Source organism: Nerophis lumbriciformis, linkage group LG13 (assembly GCF_033978685.3).
Source record: "Nerophis lumbriciformis linkage group LG13, RoL_Nlum_v2.1, whole genome shotgun sequence".
NCBI classification, from domain to species: domain Eukaryota; kingdom Metazoa; phylum Chordata; class Actinopteri; order Syngnathiformes; family Syngnathidae; genus Nerophis; species Nerophis lumbriciformis.
The window spans coordinates 35,651,860-35,674,464 of NC_084560.2; the positions used below are offsets into that span (position 1 = coordinate 35,651,860).

Consider the following 22,605-nt stretch of genomic DNA (forward strand, 5'->3'; position numbering starts at 1 on the left):
ACCGTAAGAAGGAAATAAGGATGGTAGGAAGGATATAAAGGAGGTAAGAAGGAAGTAAGGAAGGTAAGAAGGAAGTGAGGAAGGTAAGAAGAAAGTAAAGAAGGTAAGTGGGAAGTGAGGAAGGGTAGTGGGAAGTAAGGAAGGTAAAAAAAGTGAAGACGGTAAGAAGGAAGTAAGGAAGGTAGGAAGGATATAAAGGAGGTAAGAAGGAAGTAAAGAAGGTAAGAAGGAAGTGAGGAAGGTAAGAAGAAAGTAAAGAAGGTAAGTGGGAAGTAAGGAAGGTAAGAGGGAAGTGATGAAGGTAAGAAGGAGGTGAGGAAGGTAAGAAGAAAGTAAAGAAGGAAGTAAGGAAGGTAAGTTGGAAGTAAGGAAGGTAAGTTGGAAGTAAGGAAGGTAAGAGTGAAGTGAGGAAGGTAAGTTGTAAGCAAGGAAGGTAAGTTGGAAGTAAGGAAGGTAAGAGTGAAGTGAGGAAGGTAAGTTGGAAGTAAGGAAGGTAAGTGGGAAGTAAGGAAGGTCAGAAGAAAGTAAAGAAGGCAAGAAGGAAGTAAGGAAGGTAAGAAGGAAGCAACATGCAGTATTTCATCAGTGATGTCATCAAGAATATTTCATTAAAAAAAAGTTGAGATGAATTTCCTGTCCAAGAGAAGTCATCATCCATCCATCCATCCAAATAATCCTCATGAATATTTAAAATAATCATGAATATTCATGCTTTAAACGACTGCTGACGACTCCCTGTGTACACTGCCATACAAGTTGTACACTGACTACTCTAAAGTGTTGCCATCGATGATCCGGTTTTCGAATGTATTGAAATCTGCCATCAAAGTATCCGTATCCTCCCTGCACGTCGCACTCCGGCAGACGCGAGCAGTCGATGGCCGAGCGGACGATTGACGGCAGACAGCAGCACTGACGTGCACGCTCACTTTGTGTCTGCGGCGTGCAGACACCGACGCGCACGCGCCGTCTGCGGCCCGTGTTCGGCTGGGACGTCGTTGCGATGACGTCACTGATGAGATAACGTCATCGACGGCACGCTTTGGAAACATTTCTACCGTCTCTTTGTGCACGCGCGCACCCGCCGACAAACACGCGCACGCGCCCAGCCAGAGAAAGGGAGGAGGACACGCACATCCGCACCGGGCTGATGTGCACACCGCAGCCCGGGGACGAGCGTCCGTCCTCCGCCAAGCCCCGCCAAGCCCCGCGCTCCTCCTACCTGCTTTGTAGAAGACATCCGTGTCGGGGTCGCTGGGCGCCTCCTCGGCCGCTTCTGCGGGGTTCATGCCGGATTCCGCTCGGAGGCGACAATCCCGCCGACGGCTCGGAAAGACAAAGGGAGACAGGCGGGTAAAGACCCCCGCTTCAGCTGGCCCCCATCCCGCTCCCCGACTCGCGTTCGGTCGCCTCGCCCGTGCTCGGAGCCTGAAGGCTGGCGGTGTTGCTCTCTATTGTTCCCCCGCCAACCCTCCAACCCTCCGCCACCGACTCCCTCCCTCCCTCTCTCCCCCCGCAGACCCCCTCCCTCCCATCCCCTCCAGCCTCCTCCCTCCTTGCCCCCCCTCCTCCATCCAATAACCTTTATTAGCATCATGTCGGACAAAGATATTCTTCGTCTTCTTGTGGGTGAAACTTCCCCAGCAGCAAAAAGAGGCGCCACAAACATGCTGACGAGGCTGAGAGTCCGAGTCCAAAAACGTTTTCTGTTTTTTCTAAATCATGGTAATACTGAGAGATGAATATTCCCACGGAAACATTTGAACCATGCAGAGAGTTAGTCCATTTTGTTACATTTCTAATGGGGAGAGACCGTTATCCCCACGCCCACGTCACAAATTCAATGCTACGTCAAAAAACATTGCTACTGTGCTAATGCTGAGAATCATTCACGTCAATCGTTACAGAATATCTGAGAATGTTAATGCTGGGAATCAATCGTACATACGTCGAGACATTTTTATCGTGTTAATGCTAAGAGTCAATCGTACATACGTCAAGACATTTTTATCGTGTTAATGCTAAGAGTCCATCGTACATACATCAAGAAATTTTTATTGGTTAATGCTAAGAGTCAATCGTACATACGTCGAGAAATTTTTATCGTGTTAATGCTAAGAGTCAATCGTACATACGTCGAGAAATTTTTATCGTGTTAATGCTAAGAGTCAATCGTACATACGTCGAGAAATTTTTATCGTGTTAATGCTTAGAGTCAATCGTACATACGTCAAGACATTTTTTATCGTGTTAATGCTAAGAGTCAATCGTACATACATCAAGACATTTTTTATCATGTTAATGCTAAGAGTCAATCGTACATACGTTGAGACATTTTTATCGTGTTAATGCTAAGAGTCAATCGTACATACGTCGAGACATTTTTATCGTGTTAATGCTAAGAGTCAATAGTACATACGTCGAGACATTTTTTATCGTGTTAATGCTAAGAGTCAATCGTACATACATCAAGAAATGTTTATTGGTTAATGCTAAGAGTCAATCGTACATACGTCAAGCCTTTTTTTATCGTGTTAATGCTGAGAATCAATTGTACATACGTCGAGACATTTTCACCGTGTTAATGCTAAGAGTCAATCGTACATATGTCAAGACATTTTTATCGTGTTAATGCTAAGAGTCAATAGTACATACGCCAATAAATTTTTATCGTGTTAATGCTAAGGGTCAATCGTACATACATTGAGGCATTTTTATCGTGTTAATGCTAAGAGTCAATCGTACATACGTCAAGACATTTTTTATCAGGTTAATGCTGAGAGTCAATCGTACATACGTCAAGACATTTTTTATCGTGTTAATGCTGAGAATCAATTTTACATACGCCAATACATTTTTATCGTGTTAATGCTGAGAGTCAATAGTACATACATCGAGACATTTTTATTGTGTTAATGCTAAAAGTCAATCGTACATATGTCGACAAATTTTTATTGTTTTTGCTAAGAGTCAATCGTACATACGTCGAGACATTTTTATCGTGTTAATGCTAAGGGTCAATCGTACATACGTCGAGAAATTTTTATCGTGTTAATGCTAAGAGTCAATCGTACATATGTCGAGAAATTTTTATCGTGTTAATGCTAAGAGTCAATCGTACATACGTCGAGAAATTTTTATCGTGTTAATGCTTAGAGTCAATCGTACATACGTCAAGACATTTTTTATCGTGTTAATGCTAAGAGTCAATCGTACATACATCAAGACATTTTTTATCATGTTAATGCTAAGAGTCAATCGTACATACGTCGAGACATTTTTATCGTGTTAATGCTAAGAGTCAATAGTACATACGTCGAGACATTTTTTATCGTGTTAATGCTAAGAGTCAATTGTACATACATCAAGAAATTTTTATTGGTTAATGCTAAGAGTCAATCGTACATACGTCAAGCCTTTTTTTATCGTGTTAATGCTGAGAATCAATTGTACATACGTCGAGACATTTTCACCGTGTTAATGCTAAGAGTCAATCGTACATATGTCAAGACATTTTTATCGTGTTAATGCTAAGAGTCAATAGTACATACGCCAATAAATTTTTATCGTGTTAATGCTAAGGGTCAATCGTACATACATTGAGGCATTTTTATCGTGTTAATGATAAGAGTCAATCGTACATACGTCAAGACATTTTTTATCAGGTTAATGCTGAGAGTCAATCGTACATACGTCAAGACATTTTTTATCGTGTTAATGCTGAGAATCAATTTTACATACGCCAATACATTTTTATCGTGTTAATGCTGAGAGTCAATAGTACATACATCGAGACATTTTTATTGTGTTAATGCTAAAAGTCAATCGTACATACGTTGAGACATTTTTATCGTGTTAATGCTAAGAGTCAATCGTACATACGTCGAGACATTTTTATCGTGTTAATGCTAAGAGTCAATAGTACATACGTCAAGACATTTTTTATCGTGTTAATGCTAAGAGTCAATCGTACATACGTCAAGACATTTTTTATCAGGTTAATGCTGAGAGTCAATCGTACATACGTCAAGACATTTTTTATCGTGTTAATGCTGAGAATCAATTTTACAAACGCCAATACATTTTTATCGTGTTAATGCTGAGAGTCAATAGTACATACATCGAGACATTTTTATTGTGTTAATGCTAAAAGTCAATCGTACATATGTCGACAAATTTTTATTGTTTTTGCTAAGAGTCAATCGTACATACGTCGAGACATTTTTATCGTGTTAATGCTAAGGGTCAATCGTACATACGTCGAGAAATTTTTATCGTGTTAATGCTAAGAGTCAATCGTACATACGTCGAGAAATTTTTATCGTGTTAATGCTAAGAGTCAATCGTACATACGTCGAGAAATTTTTATCGTGTTAATGCTTAGAGTCAATCGTACATACGTCAAGACATTTTTTATCGTGTTAATGCTAAGAGTCAATCGTACATACATCAAGACATTTTTTATCATGTTAATGCTAAGAGTCAATCGTACATACGTTGAGACATTTTTATCGTGTTAATGCTAAGAGTCAATAGTACATACGTCGAGACATTTTTTATCGTGTTAATGCTAAGAGTCAATCGTACATACATCAAGAAATTTTTATTGGTTAATGCTAAGAGTCAATCGTACATACGTCAAGCCTTTTTTTATCGTGTTAATGCTGAGAATCAATTGTACATACGTCGAGACATTTTCACCGTGTTAATGCTAAGAGTCAATCGTACATATGTCAAGACATTTTTATCGTGTTAATGCTAAGAGTCAATAGTACATACGCCAATAAATTTTTATCGTGTTAATGCTAAGGGTCAATCGTACATACATTGAGGCATTTTTATCGTGTTAATGCTAAGAGTCAATCGTACATACGTCAAGACATTTTTTATCAGGTTAATGCTGAGAGTCAATCGTACATACGTCAAGACATTTTTTATCGTGTTAATGCTGAGAATCAATTTTACATACGCCAATACATTTTTATCGTGTTAATGCTGAGAGTCAATAGTACATACATCGAGACATTTTTATTGTGTTAATGCTAAAAGTCAATCGTACATACGTTGAGACATTTTTATCGTGTTAATGCTAAGAGTCAATCGTACATACGTCGAGACATTTTTATCGTGTTAATGCTAAGAGTCAATAGTACATACGTCGAGACATTTTTTATCGTGTTAATGCTAAGAGTCAATCGTACATACATCAAGACATTTTTTATCAGGTTAATGCTGAGAGTCAATCGTACATACGTCAAGACATTTTTTATCGTGTTAATGCTGAGAATCAATTTTACATACGCCAATACATTTTTATCGTGTTAATGCTGAGAGTCAATAGTACATACATCGAGACATTTTTATTGTGTTAATGCTAAAAGTCAATCGTACATATGTCGACAAATTTTTATTGTTTTTGCTAAGAGTCAATCGTACATACGTCGAGACATTTTTATCGTGTTAATGCTAAGAGTCAATCGTACATACGTCGAGAAATTTTTATCGTGTTAATGCTTAGAGTCAATCGTACATACGTCAAGACATTTTTTATCGTGTTAATGCTAAGAGTCAATCGTACATACATCAAGACATTTTTTATCATGTTAATGCTAAGAGTCAATCGTACATACGTTGAGACATTTTTATCGTGTTAATGCTAAGAGTCAATCGTACATACGTCGAGACATTTTTATCGTGTTAATGCTAAGAGTCAATAGTACATACGTCGAGACATTTTTTATCGTGTTAATGCTAAGAGTCAATCGTACATACATCAAGAAATTTTTATTGGTTAATGCTAAGAGTCAATCGTACATACGTCAAGCCTTTTTTTATCGTGTTAATGCTGAGAATCAATTGTACATACGTCGAGACATTTTCACCGTGTTAATGCTAAGAGTCAATCGTACATATGTCAAGACATTTTTATCGTGTTAATGCTAAGAGTCAATAGTACATACGCCAATAAATTTTTATCGTGTTAATGCTAAGGGTCAATCGTACATACATTGAGGCATTTTTATCGTGTTAATGCTAAGAGTCAATCGTACATACGTCAAGACATTTTTTATCAGGTTAATGCTGAGAGTCAATCGTACATACATCAAGACATTTTTTATCGTGTTAATGCTGAGAATCAATTTTACATACGCCAATACATTTTTATCGTGTTAATGCTGAGAGTCAATAGTACATACATCGAGACATTTTTATTGTGTTAATGCTAAAAGTCAATCGTACATATGTCGACAAATTTTTATTGTTTTTGCTAAGAGTCAATCGTACATACGTCGAGACATTTTTATCGTGTTAATGCTAAGGGTCAATCGTACATACGTCGAGAAATTTTTATCGTGTTAATGCTAAGAGTCAATCGTACATACGTCGAGAAATTTTTATCGTGTTAATGCTAAGAGTCAATCGTACATACGTCGAGAAATTTTTATCGTGTTAATGCTTAGAGTCAATCGTACATACGTCAAGACATTTTTTATCGTGTTAATGCTAAGAGTCAATCGTACATACATCAAGACATTTTTTATCATGTTAATGCTAAGAGTCAATCGTACATACGTCGAGACATTTTTATCGTGTTAATGCTAAGAGTCAATAGTACATACGTCGAGACATTTTTTATCGTGTTAATGCTAAGAGTCAATTGTACATACATCAAGAAATTTTTATTGGTTAATGCTAAGAGTCAATCGTACATACGTCAAGCCTTTTTTTATCGTGTTAATGCTGAGAATCAATTGTACATACGTCGAGACATTTTCACCGTGTTAATGCTAAGAGTCAATCGTACATATATCAAGACATTTTTATCGTGTTAATGCTAAGAGTCAATAGTACATACGCCAATAAATTTTTATCGTGTTAATGCTAAGGGTCAATCGTACATACATTGAGGCATTTTTATCGTGTTAATGCTAAGAGTCAATCGTACATACCTCAAGACATTTTTTATCAGGTTAATGCTGAGAGTCAATCGTACATACGTCAAGACATTTTTTATCGTGTTAATGCTGAGAATCAATTTTACATACGCCAATACATTTTTATCGTGTTAATGCTGAGAGTCAATAGTACATACATCGAGACATTTTTATTGTGTTAATGCTAAAAGTCAATCGTACATATGTCGACAAATTTTTTATTGTTTTTGCTAAGAGTCAATCGTACATACGTCGAGACATTTTTATCGTGTTAATGCTAAGGGTCAATCGTACATACGTCGAGAAATTTTTATCGTGTTAATGCTAAGAGTCAATCGTACATACGTCGAGAAATTTTTATCGTGTTAATGCTAAGAGTCAATCGTACATACGTCGAGAAATTTTTATCGTGTTAATGCTTAGAGTCAATCGTACATACGTCAAGACATTTTTTATCGTGTTAATGCTAAGAGTCAATCGTACATACATCAAGACATTTTTTATCATGTTAATGCTAAGAGTCAATCGTACATACGTTGAGACATTTTTATCGTGTTAATGCTAAGAGTCAATCGTACATACGTCGAGACATTTTTATCGTGTTAATGCTAAGAGTCAATAGTACATACGTCGAGACATTTTTTATCGTGTTAATGCTAAGAGTCAATCGTACATACGTCAAGACATTTTTTATCAGGTTAATGCTGAGAGTCAATCGTACATACGTCAAGACATTTTTTATCGTGTTAATGCTGAGAATCAATTTTACATACGCCAATACATTTTTATCGTGTTAATGCTGAGAGTCAATAGTACATACATCGAGACATTTTTATTGTGTTAATGCTAAAAGTCAATCGTACATATGTCGACAAATTTTTATTGTTTTTGCTAAGAGTCAATCGTACATACGTCGAGACATTTTTATCGTGTTAATGCTAAGGGTCAATCGTACATACGTCGAGAAATTTTTATCGTGTTAATGCTAAGAGTCAATCGTACATACGTCGAGAAATTTTTATCGTGTTAATGCTAAGAGTCAATCGTACATACGTCGAGAAATTTTTATCGTGTTAATGCTTAGAGTCAATCGTACATACGTCAAGACATTTTTTATCGTGTTAATGCTAAGAGTCAATCGTACATACATCAAGACATTTTTTATCATGTTAATGCTAAGAGTCAATCGTACATACGTTGAGACATTTTTATCGTGTTAATGCTAAGAGTCAATCGTACATACGTCGAGACATTTTTATCGTGTTAATGCTAAGAGTCAATAGTACATACGTCGAGACATTTTTTATCGTGTTAATGCTAAGAGTCAATCGTACATACATCAAGAAATTTTTATTGGTTAATGCTAAGAGTCAATCGTACATACGTCAAGCCTTTTTTTATCGTGTTAATGCTGAGAATCAATTGTACATACGTCGAGAATTTTTATCGTGTTAATGCTAAGAGTCAATCGTACATACATTGAGGCATTTTTATCGTGTTAATGCTTAGAGTCAATCGTACATACGTCAAGACATTTTTTATCAGGTTAATGCTGAGAGTCAATCGTACATACGTCAAGACATTTTTTATCGTGTTAATGCTGAGAATCAATTTTACATACGCCAATACATTTTTATCGTGTTAATGCTAAGAGTCAATAGTACATACGTCGAGACATTTTTTATCGTGTTAATGCTAAGAGTCAATCGTACATACATCAAGAAATTTTTATTGTTTTTGCTAAGAGTCAATCGTACATACGTCGAGACATTTTTATCGTGTTAATGCTAAGGGTCAATCGTACATACGTCGAGAAATTTTTATCGTGTTAATGCTAAGAGTCAATCGTACATACGTCGAGAAATTTTTATCGTGTTAATGCTAAGAGTCAATCGTACATACGTCGAGAAATTTTTATCGTGTTAATGCTTAGAGTCAATCGTACATACGTCAAGACATTTTTTATCGTGTTAATGCTAAGAGTCAATCGTACATACATCAAGACATTTTTTATCATGTTAATGCTAAGAGTCAATCGTACATACGTCGAGACATTTTTATCGTGTTAATGCTAAGAGTCAATAGTACATACGTCGAGACATTTTTTATCGTGTTAATGCTAAGAGTCAATTGTACATACATCAAGAAATTTTTATTGGTTAATGCTAAGAGTCAATCGTACATACGTCAAGCCTTTTTTTATCGTGTTAATGCTGAGAATCAATTGTACATACGTCGAGACATTTTCACCGTGTTAATGCTAAGAGTCAATCGTACATATATCAAGACATTTTTATCGTGTTAATGCTAAGAGTCAATAGTACATACGCCAATAAATTTTTATCGTGTTAATGCTAAGGGTCAATCGTACATACATTGAGGCATTTTTATCGTGTTAATGCTAAGAGTCAATCGTACATACCTCAAGACATTTTTTATCAGGTTAATGCTGAGAGTCAATCGTACATACGTCAAGACATTTTTTATCGTGTTAATGCTGAGAATCAATTTTACATACGCCAATACATTTTTATCGTGTTAATGCTGAGAGTCAATAGTACATACATCGAGACATTTTTATTGTGTTAATGCTAAAAGTCAATCGTACATATGTCGACAAATTTTTTATTGTTTTTGCTAAGAGTCAATCGTACATACGTCGAGACATTTTTATCGTGTTAATGCTAAGGGTCAATCGTACATACGTCGAGAAATTTTTATCGTGTTAATGCTAAGAGTCAATCGTACATACGTCGAGAAATTTTTATCGTGTTAATGCTAAGAGTCAATCGTACATACGTCGAGAAATTTTTATCGTGTTAATGCTTAGAGTCAATCGTACATACGTCAAGACATTTTTTATCGTGTTAATGCTAAGAGTCAATCGTACATACATCAAGACATTTTTTATCATGTTAATGCTAAGAGTCAATCGTACATACGTTGAGACATTTTTATCGTGTTAATGCTAAGAGTCAATCGTACATACGTCGAGACATTTTTATCGTGTTAATGCTAAGAGTCAATAGTACATACGTCGAGACATTTTTTATCGTGTTAATGCTAAGAGTCAATCGTACATACGTCAAGACATTTTTTATCAGGTTAATGCTGAGAGTCAATCGTACATACGTCAAGACATTTTTTATCGTGTTAATGCTGAGAATCAATTTTACATACGCCAATACATTTTTATCGTGTTAATGCTGAGAGTCAATAGTACATACATCGAGACATTTTTATTGTGTTAATGCTAAAAGTCAATCGTACATATGTCGACAAATTTTTATTGTTTTTGCTAAGAGTCAATCGTACATACGTCGAGACATTTTTATCGTGTTAATGCTAAGGGTCAATCGTACATACGTCGAGAAATTTTTATCGTGTTAATGCTAAGAGTCAATCGTACATACGTCGAGAAATTTTTATCGTGTTAATGCTAAGAGTCAATCGTACATACGTCGAGAAATTTTTATCGTGTTAATGCTTAGAGTCAATCGTACATACGTCAAGACATTTTTTATCGTGTTAATGCTAAGAGTCAATCGTACATACATCAAGACATTTTTTATCATGTTAATGCTAAGAGTCAATCGTACATACGTTGAGACATTTTTATCGTGTTAATGCTAAGAGTCAATCGTACATACGTCGAGACATTTTTATCGTGTTAATGCTAAGAGTCAATAGTACATACGTCGAGACATTTTTTATCGTGTTAATGCTAAGAGTCAATCGTACATACATCAAGAAATTTTTATTGGTTAATGCTAAGAGTCAATCGTACATACGTCAAGCCTTTTTTTATCGTGTTAATGCTGAGAATCAATTGTACATACGTCGAGAATTTTTATCGTGTTAATGCTAAGAGTCAATCGTACATACATTGAGGCATTTTTATCGTGTTAATGCTTAGAGTCAATCGTACATACGTCAAGACATTTTTTATCAGGTTAATGCTGAGAGTCAATCGTACATACGTCAAGACATTTTTTATCGTGTTAATGCTGAGAATCAATTTTACATACGCCAATACATTTTTATCGTGTTAATGCTAAGAGTCAATAGTACATACGTCGAGACATTTTTTATCGTGTTAATGCTAAGAGTCAATCGTACATACATCAAGAAATTTTTATTGGTTAATGCTAAGAGTCAATCGTACATACGTCAAGCCTTTTTTTATCGTGTTAATGCTGAGAATCAATTGTACATACGTCGAGACATTTTCACCGTGTTAATGCTAAGAGTCAATCGTACATATGTCAAGACATTTTTATCGTGTTAATGCTAAGAGTCAATAGTACATACGCCAATAAATTTTTATCGTGTTAATGCTAAGGGTCAATCGTACATACATTGAGGCATTTTTATCGTGTTAATGCTAAGAGTCAATCGTACATACGTCAAGACATTTTTTATCAGGTTAATGCTGAGAGTCAATCGTACATACGTCAAGACATTTTTTATCGTGTTAATGCTGAGAATCAATTTTACATACACCAATACATTTTTATCGTGTTAATGCTGAGAGTCAATAGTACATACATCGAGACATTTCTATTGTGTTAATGCTAAAAGTCAATCGTACATATGTCGACAAATTTTTATTGTTTTTGCTAAGAGTCAATCGTACATACGTCGAGACATTTTTATCGTGTTAATGCTAAGGGTCAATCGTACATACGTCGAGAAATTTTTATCGTGTTAATGCTAAGAGTCAATCGTACATACATCAAGACATTTTTATCGTGTTAATGCTAAGTGTCAATCGTACATACGTCAATACATTTTTATCATCTTAATGCTGAGAATCTATTGTACATACGTCAATAAATTTTTATCGTGTTAATGCTTAGAGTCAATCGTACATACATCAAGACATTTTTATCGCGTTAATGCTAAGAGTCAATCGTACATACATCGAGACATTTTTATCGTGTTAATGCTAAGAGTCAATCGTACATATGTCAATACATTTTTATCATCTTAATGCTGACAATCAATTGTACATACGTCAATACATTTTTATCGTGTTAATGCTAAGAGTCAATCGTACATACGTCAATACATTTTTATCGTGTTAATGCTAAGAGTCAATCGTACATACGTCGAGACATTTTTATTGTGTTAATGCTAAGAGTCAATCGTACATACATGGAGACATTTTTATCGTGTTAATGCTAAGAGTCAATCGTACATACATCGAGACATTTTTATCGTGTTAATGCCAAGAGTCAATCGTACATACGTCGAGACATTTTCTATTAGGTTAATGCTGAGAGTCAATCGTATATACGTCAAAAAACATTTTTATTGTGTTAATGCTAAAATGTCCATCGTACATATGTCTAAAAAACTTTATTTTCGTGTTATTGCTACGAGTCAATTGTACGTACGTCAAGACATTTTTTTATCTTGTTAAAGCTAAGAGTCAATCGTACATACGTCGAGAAATTGTTATCGTGTTAATGCTAAGAGTCAATCGTACATACGTCAATACATTTTTATTGTGTTAATGCTGAGAATCAATTGTACATACGCCAATACATTTTTATCGTGTTAAGGCTGAGAGTCAATCATATGTACGTCAAAAAACTTTCTTCTTATCGTGTTAATGCTAAGAGTCAATAGTACATACGTCAAGACATTTTTTATCGTGTTAATGCTAAGAGTCAATCGTACATACGTCAAGACATTTTTACTGTGTTAATGCTAAGAGTCAATCGTACATACGTCAAGACATTTTTATCGTGTTAATGCTAAGAGTCAATCGTACATACGTCAAGACATTTTTATCGTGTTAATGCTAAGAGTCAATCGTACATAGGTCAAGACATTTTTATCGTGTTAATGCTTAGAATTAATCATTCACGTCAAATTGTTATGTAATGTCATAAAATGTTATAATTGCTAAAAGTCAATTGTACATATGTTAAAAAATTTTTTATCGTGTTAATGCTGAGAATTTTCCGTACATACGTCAAAAAACTTTCTTCGTATCGCGTTTGTACAATTGATTCTAAATCAATTGTACAAACGGCAAAAACGTTCTTATCGTGTTAACCGAGTCAATCGCATATACGTCAAAAAACATTATTATCATGCCAATACACAGAATAGATCGTAAATATATATTTTTTAAATTCTTGTCAGGTTAATGCATTCGTCAAAAAACATTTTTATCGTGTTAATGCTAAAATGTCAATCGTACATATGTCTAAAAAACTTTATTTTCGTGTTAATGCTGAGAATCAATCGTACATACGTCGAGACATTTTCACCGTGTTAATGCTAAGAGTCAATAGTACATACGCCAATAAATTTTTATCGTGTTAATGCTAAGGGTCAATCGTACATACATTGAGGCATTTTTATCGTGTTAATGCTAAGAGTCAATCGTACATACGTCAAGACATTTTTTATCAGGTTAATGCTGAGAGTCAATCGTACATACGTCAAGACATTTTTTATCGTGTTAATGCTGAGAATCAATTTTACATACGCCAATACATTTTTATCGTGTTAATGCTGAGAGTCAATAGTACATACATCGAGACATTTTTATTGTGTTAATGCTAAAAGTCAATCGTACATATGTCGACAAATTTTTATTGTTTTTGCTAAGAGTCAATCGTACATACGTCGAGACATTTTTATCGTGTTAATGCTAAGGGTCAATCGTACATACGTCGAGAAATTTTTATCGTGTTAATGCTAAGAGTCAATCGTACATACGTCGAGAAATTTTTATCGTGTTAATGCTAAGAGTCAATCGTACATACGTCGAGAAATTTTTATCGTGTTAATGCTTAGAGTCAATCGTACATACGTCAAGACATTTTTTATCGTGTTAATGCTAAGAGTCAATCGTACATACATCAAGACATTTTTTATCGTGTTAATGCTGAGAATCAATTTTACATACGCCAATACATTTTTATCGTGTTAATGCTGAGAGTCAATAGTACATACATCGAGACATTTTTATTGTGTTAATGCTAAGAGTCAATCGTACATATGTCGACAAATTTTTATTGTGTTTTTGCTAAGAGTCAATCGTACATACGTCGAGACATTTTTATCGTGTTAATGCTAAGAGTCAATCGTACATACGTCGAGAAATTTTTATCGTGTTAATGCTAAGAGTCAATCGTACATACATCGAGACATTTTTATCGTGTTAATGCTAAGTGTCAATCGTACATACGTCAATACATTTTTATCATCTTAATGCTGACAATCTATTGTACATACGTCAATAAATTTTTATCGTGTTAATGCTTAGAGTCAATCGTACATACATCAAGACATTTTTATCGTGTTAATGCTAAGAGTCAATCATACATACATCGAGACATTTTTATCGTGTTAATGCTAAGTGTCAATCGTACATATGTCAATACATTTTTATCATCTTAATGCTGACAATCAATTGTACATACGTCAATAAATTTTTATCGTGTTAATGCTAAGAGTCAATCGTACATACAGTACGTCGAGACATTTTTATTGTGTTAATGCTAAGAGTCAATCGTACATACATGGAGACATTTTTATCGTGTTAATGCTAAGAGTCAATCGTACATACATCGAGACATTTTTATCGTGTTAATGCCAAGAGTCAATCGTACATACGTCGAGACATTTTCTATCGGGTTAATGCTGAGAGTCAATCGTATATACGTCAAAAAACATTTTTATCGTGTTAATGCTAAAATGTCCATCGTACATATGTCTAAAAAACTTTATTTTCGTGTTATTGCTACGAGTCAATTGTACATACGTCAAGACATTTTTTTATCTTGTTAAAGCTAAGAGTCAATCGTACATACGTCGAGAAATTGTTATCGTGTTAATGCTAAGAGTCAATCGTACATACGTCAATACATTTTTATTGTGTTAATGCTGAGAATCAATTGTACATACGCTAATACATTTTTATCGTGTTAAGGCTGAGTCAATCATATGTACGTCAAAAAACTTTCTTCTTATCGTGTTAATGCTAAGAGTCAATAGTACATACGTCAAGACATTTTTTATCGTGTTAATGCTAAGAGTCAATCGTACATACGTCAAGACATTTTTATCGTGTTAATGCTAAGAGTCAATCGTACATACGTCAAGACATTTTTATCGTGTTAATGCTAAGAGTCAATCGTACATAAGTCAAGACATTTTTATCGTGTTAATGCTTAGAATTAATCATTCACGTCAAATTGTTATGTAATGTCATAAAATGTTATAATTGCTAAAAGTCAATTGTACATACGTTAAAAAAAATTTTTATCGTGTTAATGCTGAGAATTTTCCGTACATACGTCAAAAAACTTTCTTCGCATCGCGTTTGTACAATTGATTCTAAATCAATTGTACAAATGGCAAAAACTTTCTTATCGTGTTAACCGAGTCAATCGCATATACGTCAAAAAACATTATTATCATGCCAATACACAGAATAGATCGTAAATATATATTTTTTAAATTCTTGTCAGGTTAATGCATTCGTCAAAAAACATTTTTATCGTGTTAATGCTAAAATGTCAATCGTACATATGTCTAAAAAACTTTATTTTCGTGTTAATGCTGAGAATCAATCGTACCTACGCCAAAAAACGTTCTTCTTATCGTGTTATGCTTACAATTAATCACTCACGTCAAATTGTTATGTAATATCTTAAAATGGTATTGCTACGAGTCATTCGTACATACGTAAAGACATTTTTATCGTGTTAATGCTAAGAGTCAATCGTACATACATAAAGACATTTTTATCGTGTTAATGCTAAGAGTCAATCGTACATACGTCAAGACATTTTTTATCGTGTTAATGCTAAGAGTTAATCGTACATACGTCGATAAATGTTTTTCATGTTAATGCTAAGAGTCAATCGTACACACGTCAAGACATTTTTTTATCGTGTTATTGCCAAGAGTCAATCGTATATACATTAAGACATTTTTATCGTGTTAATGCTGAGAGTCAATCATTCATGCGTCCAGACATTTTTATCATGAGTACATCGTACATACGTCAAGACGTTTTTATCGGGTTAATGCTAAGGGTCAATCGTTCATACGTCGAGACATTTTTATTGTGTTAATGCTAAGAGTTAGTTGTACATACGTCAAGACATTTTTTATCGTGTTAATGCTAAGAGTCAATCGTACAAACGGCAAAAAATTTTCTTCTTATCATGAGTCAATCTTGCATACGTCAGAAAAGTCCTTATCGTGGTAATGCTGAGAGGCAATCGTACATGAGTCAAAACGTATTGTTTTGTTAACGCTTAGAGTCAATCGTGCATACGTCAAAACGTTCTTATCGCGTTAATACTGAGAGACTATCGTACATATACGTCAAAAATCAAAACATTTAATAAAGTGGCTGGACTGGACAGACTTTAAAAAAAAAAGACATAAATAAATAGATTTGTAATTATTTTTAAACGATAAAGAATCTTTACCAATAAGAATCGCGATTCATTCGAAAATCTTTTTTTTCTGGCAGCCTAATACTAACTATTCAATTCGATTCCTGCGGTAAACATTCCATTCAGAATAGATTCTTGATTCAAAACGTTTCTCGAGTCAAAATCAAAACTTTTTTAATAACATAGGGTTATTTTTTAATCATTTTTAATAGATTTAAAAAAAAATGTAATCGATTAAGAATCGTTACAAATAACAATCGCAATTCATTCGAAAATGCTTTTTTTTTTACATTCCTAATACTAACCATTCGATCTGATTCCTGAGGTGACAATTCGATTCAGAATCGATTCTTGATTGAAAATCAATATTTTTAATAACATTGGGTGACAGTTTTATGATTAACTACATTCCTCCATTAAATAGATAAACAGCTCTGATCAATTTATATATTACTTAAAAGAAAACTGCTTTTGTTTAATACAATTCTACCCAAACATTTGATAAAGTGGCTGGACAGGAAAGATTTTTTAGATCAAATGTAGATTTTTTTTGAAATTTATTAAGAATCGTTACAAAAAATAATCGCAATTCATTCGAAAATCTAACAATTCGATCCAATTCATTGGGTAACGATTCGATTCAGAATTGATTCTTGAGTCAAAACATTTCTCGATTCAAAATCAAAATATTTTTTTTAAAACATTGGGTTAATTTTTTTTTTTAATTGATTAAGAATCTTTACAAATAAGAATCGCAATTAATTCGAAAATCAATTTTTTGACACCACTAATACTAACCATCTCGGATTCCTGAGGTGACAATCCAATTCAGAATAGATTCTTGATTCAAAACGATTCTTTATTCAAAATCCATATTTTTTAATAACGTTGGGTGCCAGTCCTATGATTAACTACATTCCTCCATTAAATAAACAGCTCTGATCAACTTCTATATTACTTAAAAGAAAATGTCAGTAATGCGGACGCTGTATCGATCCATTGTCGTGAAGAAGGAGCTGAGCCGGAAGGCAAAGCTCTCAATTTACCGGTTGATCTACATTCCCATCCTCACCTATGGTCATGAGCTTTGGGTAATGACCGAAAGGACAAGATCACGGGTACAAGCGGCCAAAGTGAGCTTCCTCCGCCGGGTGGCGGGGCTCTCCCTTAGAGATAGGGTGAGAAGCTCTGCCATCCGAGGGGAGCTCAAAGTAAAGCCGCTACTCCTCCACATCGAGAGCCAGATGAGATGGTTCGGGCATCTGGTCAGGATGCCCCCGAACGCCTCCCTAGGGAGGTGTTTAGGGCACGTCCGACAGGTAGGAGGCCACGGAGAAGACCCAGGACACGTTGGGTAGACTATGTCTCCCGGCTGGCCTGGGAACGCCTCAGGATCCCCCGGGAAGAGGGAAGTCTGGGCTTCTCTGCTTAGGCTGCTGCCCCCGCGACCCGACCTCGGATAAGCGGAAGAACATGGATGGATGGAAAACTGGTTTAGTTTAATACAATTCTACCCAAACATTTAATAAAGTGGCTGGACTGGACAGATTTTGGAGAAAAACAAAAAATATATAGATATTTTTTGTTTTGTTTTTTTAGATCAAATTTAAGATTTTTTTAAAAATTGATTTTTCTGGGAGCGCGATACTAACGATGCGATCCGATTCCCGGGGTAACGATTCGATTCTTGATTCAAAACGTTTGTTGATTCAAAATCAAAACTTTTTTAAAAATAACATTGGATTAATTAAAAAAAATTAAAAAAAATTAATTTTAATCGATAAAGAATCGTTACAAATCTAATGGCAATTCCTTGGAAAATCTAACAATACCATGTGAAGCATTTCATTTCTCTTCCATTCTTTTTTCCCCACTTAACTTTGTTCAACCTTTCTCTCCTCCTTCACTCTTTTCCTCTCTCCTTGCTCTCCCTCTCCTCAAGCCTCCACTGGAACATGTGTTCACCTGTGCTCTGCTGCCATCTGCTGGTGGGAAACAAGCATGACAGCACTCTCATGAGGACTCCATTAGAGGCTCCATTAGAACCCGTGCTTTCCTTCTTTCGACCTCAACAACTCACTTTGTTGGAGGTTTGACATCTGAGTGTCCAAACTTTTGCCACTTCCTTTTCAAAACCAATACAATACGTCGATGTTTATTCAACCTCAAGGTCAAGGGTTTTAGTCATCAAAATAAGTTATATACTATTTTTATTTTATTCCACGCTTAAATCTTTAAATCAACTTGAAATCTATCTGTCAATATCATTTTATACTATGTCGTGTTCTATGACAAAAACACTAAATATGCAATATTTGCCCCACCCCAAAAAAATTATGGAGTGGAATATTTGCTTAGACTTATATAAGTCAATAATTCATAACAATATTAATTTTGATTCATTCGTACTTTTGAGCAGTGAGTTAAAAAAAAAAATCCCACTAAATTCCTCATAAAGTGTTAGAATAAGTCATTCACTATTTTGGTCAATTTTTTTTGGAAAGCTTAAATCTCGACATCAACTTCAGATCTGTCCGTCGATTATAAGCTTTTATTAAAAAAAATGTTTTGATGTTGTTGGTTTTATGCCCTTTTTGTCATAGTAACTTTGTTTTTGTATGGAAAACACACAAAATATGCAAAATGTTCCCCCCAAAAATATTTTAAAGTGTACAATTAACGTAAAGTATTTGAAGCCTTAAATAAGTCAATAATTCATAACATTGATTTTGATTCATTATTATTTTTTGAGCAATGACAATAAAAATCCCACTGAAATTCTCAGCATTTCAAAAGGGCCCCACTTAAAAAAGTGTTAAAAATAAGTCACACATTATTTTCCTTTTTTGTCTTTAGATCCACTTCAAATCTGTCCGTCGATAAGTTTTTATAATTTTTTAATGTTTTTTATTTATTGGTTTTATGTCCTTTTTGTCTTTTTGTTTTTTATGGCAAACACACAAAATATGCAACATAAATGTGATGATTTATCAAAATATAAAAGAAATATACCTGAACCCAACGCTCATGATGGTTACACCAAAAAGTAACGCTATGAATCGCGTTTTTCCACGTTTTGGGGGCATTTTTATGCTATTTCCAAGCATCTCCTTTTTATTATTGTTGATTTTAAATGGTCAAACTAATGCATATTATATATGCATGCCCTAGTAAACAAAAAAAAAGTCATATTTATTTTGATTGTTACATTTTGAAGTACATTTGTGCAGGTGGGTGCGAATGTACCCATTACCAGAGCTGTACACATCAATATATATCAATACAGTCTGCAAGGGATACAGTCCGTAAGCACACATGATTGTGCGTGCTGCTGGTCCACTAATAGTACTAACCTTTAACAGTTAATTTTACTCATTTTCATTAATTACTAGTTTCTATGTAACTGTTTTTATATTGTTTTACTTTATTTTTTTATTCAAGAAAATGTTTTTAATTTATTTCTTATTTTATGTAATACATTTTTTTTTAAATGACCTTATCTTTACCATACCTGGTTGTCCAAATTAGGCATAATAATGTGTTAATTCCACGACTGTATATATCGGTATCGGTAATTAAGAGTTGGACAATATCGGAATATCGGCCAAAAAAAAAGCCATTATCGGACATCCCTAAAAAATACACATGTGTATCTTCCATTACCACCTGAGGTGAAAATAGCCCACTTTCCAAGCATAAACAATATTTGTCCATCCAAAAGGAGACGGACTCAACATGCAGGACATAATTTGGACAGTGTGTTTCGTGGCATGTTTTAGGTAGCAAAATTGAGTCATTTTGGAACCATGTTATTCTTAGTGAAAACCCTTTTTTCCATCGTTGTCAACACACTTCTGTTCTAATGCATACTTGCCAACCTTGAGACCTCCGATTTCGGGAGGTGGGGGGTGGGGGCGTGGTCGGGGGTGGGGCGGGCGGCGTAGTTGGGGGCGTGGTTAAGATATATATATATATATATATATATGTATATATATATATATATAAGAAATACTTGACTTTCAGCGAATTCTAGCTATATATATATATATATATATATATAAATAAAATAAATACTTGAATTTCAGTGTTCATTTACAAACTACAACTCACAAACACTTTAGAGTTAGGCTCCACCATCAGAATGTGTACTTAAACTTATAAAGATCACATGGATATTATTCAGTGAGTTGATTCACCAAGACTAGCCTGTTATACAGGAGGAAAAAGCACACAGGACGTTTCAATTGTTCACAGACTGGTCGCGCTCATCAGAATGACAAGCCACTTCGGGTCTGCAGGTGATAGCATTCAATTGGGAAGAAACGCCCTACTGCCCCCTACTGACCAATGTGAATACTGATAAATGTGTAATGACAGCTCCAAAAACGAATTCAAACCACAAAATAAAATAAATAAATCAACACAAAAATGTGACACATTATGGGTGGGTCACATATGCATGTACAGTAGATGGCAGTATTGTCCTGTTTAAAAGTGTCACAACATTGCTGTTTACGACAGACAAACTGCTTTACGGTAGACACTGTTGTGTGTTGTCAACACGTCACTCAGGTCCGCCTGAATTTCGGGAGTTTTTCGGGAGGAAATTTGTCCCGGGAGGTTTTCGGGAGAGGCGCTGAATTTCGGGAGTCTCCCGGAAAATCCGGGAGGGTTGGCAAGTATGCTCTAATGACAATATATTTGGTAAAGAAGAACTCACATTTAGCACTATATTAATTAAGCCTTGTAAAGTTCCATACACATAAAATGTGCATTACATTAAATACCTGCTTTTAAAAACTAATTATTTTTTAAAATCTGAAATCTCTTTTGTTGTATCTGTTCTCTTGATTTTTGCTTATTTTATTTTTTATTGCTTCCATTTTTGTATTGCAATTCTGCATCTGCGCTGTTTTTTTTTTTTATTGTAATGCCATTTAATACGTTTTTTGGCTTGTTGTCGAGGAAAACAAGGCCGTGACTACATCTAATACATATTTTAATAGATAACAAGAGACAATAAAACAATATTAAAAAAACGTGTTATTTCGGTGGCTGGAGAGCTAGGATGAGACAACACACGTTTCCCAACAGCAGAGGGAGACAATGCAGAACATTTTATGGACAAATGATCCTCGAGTGTGTAAATTTCAAAATATTTATAATAAAGTCGTTTGTTTAAATATACACTTTAAAAACACAAGATATAAAAGCATGGAGGTTTTATTTCCAACTTTTAACAATTAGTGATAACATAACCCCCCTCAGTAGCCAAAATGTAGTTTTCCATAATCCGGAAGTGCGGCAAATACGGAAGTTAGGAGTTTAAAGAAACAGCGGCGAACACGTACATTTTAAGTAAAACATACGTGTTGTTTGTCTATTCTTTTTCCGTCCAAAATAAGGTAACTCACACATACAATGACGGCTTACCTTCTTCAATGTGTTTCTTTCTTCGCGTTAAAAAACGCCATCAAGTTTCTTCCCGCCTTGTAGCTACATACAGGAAGTCCCTCTTTACGCCGAGCCAATCAGTGGTGACGTTTATAGTGACGTCACTCCCCCCGTCTTTCCGCAGGGTTGCGCTTTATAAGCATCAGGCTACAACAACATCATTGATATCATTCATGACTTCATCACTTCATTGCTACCACCTCATCACTTTTACTCACCTTTAAGAAATATTTCAGTGATGCATCTTTCATGAAGTTTATTCAGTTATTTGAATAATGTTCAAATCAATGAATAACAACATGCCCCTCAAAACAACATTACATTGTGGATAAAGTAAGAGAGGAGACACAAATATAATATATGTATTTCTTACTTTGTCACAGAAAGAAATGAATGTGGACATGGCCATGAACTGTTATTTTTTTGTCACTAAATTGATAAATACCGATTAGTATTATTATTATCTAATTATATCTATATTATTTCATTTTTATAAATAATTTCATTAAAAAAAATTAAACAAGCAAAATGAGTACCATTTTGATGAATGCATCATTATGTTTTATAATATTTTTCTATTATAGAATGTTTTGAGGTGGCGACTTGTCCAGGGTGTACCCCGCCTTCCGCCCGATTGTAGCTGAGATAGGCTCCAGCGCCTCCCGCGACCCCAAAGGGAATAAGCGGTAGAAAATGGATGGATGGATGGATGGAATGTTTTACTTAAATCTAAATTGTATACAGTATTTTATAGGTTCATTCTTTTCCTTTTTGATTGTATA

General features: G+C 34.7%; 1 protein-coding gene across 1 annotated transcript in view; it reads right to left on the reverse strand.

Moving 5' to 3' along the window:
• The window catches only part of kalrna (kalirin RhoGEF kinase a), a 261,174-nt gene extending 239,029 nt beyond the window's left edge, over positions 1-22,145 (reverse strand). The window contains exons 1-3 of the mRNA XM_061970917.2: positions 21,803-22,145; positions 18,335-18,354; positions 1,223-1,326 (exon numbers count right to left, since the gene is read on the reverse strand). Coding sequence (XP_061826901.2) covers positions 1,223-1,326; positions 18,335-18,351 — 121 coding nt within the window. The 5' untranslated portion in view covers positions 18,352-18,354; positions 21,803-22,145. The remainder of the gene's footprint in view (positions 1-1,222; positions 1,327-18,334; positions 18,355-21,802) is intronic.
• Positions 22,146-22,605: the final 460 nt, after the last annotated feature.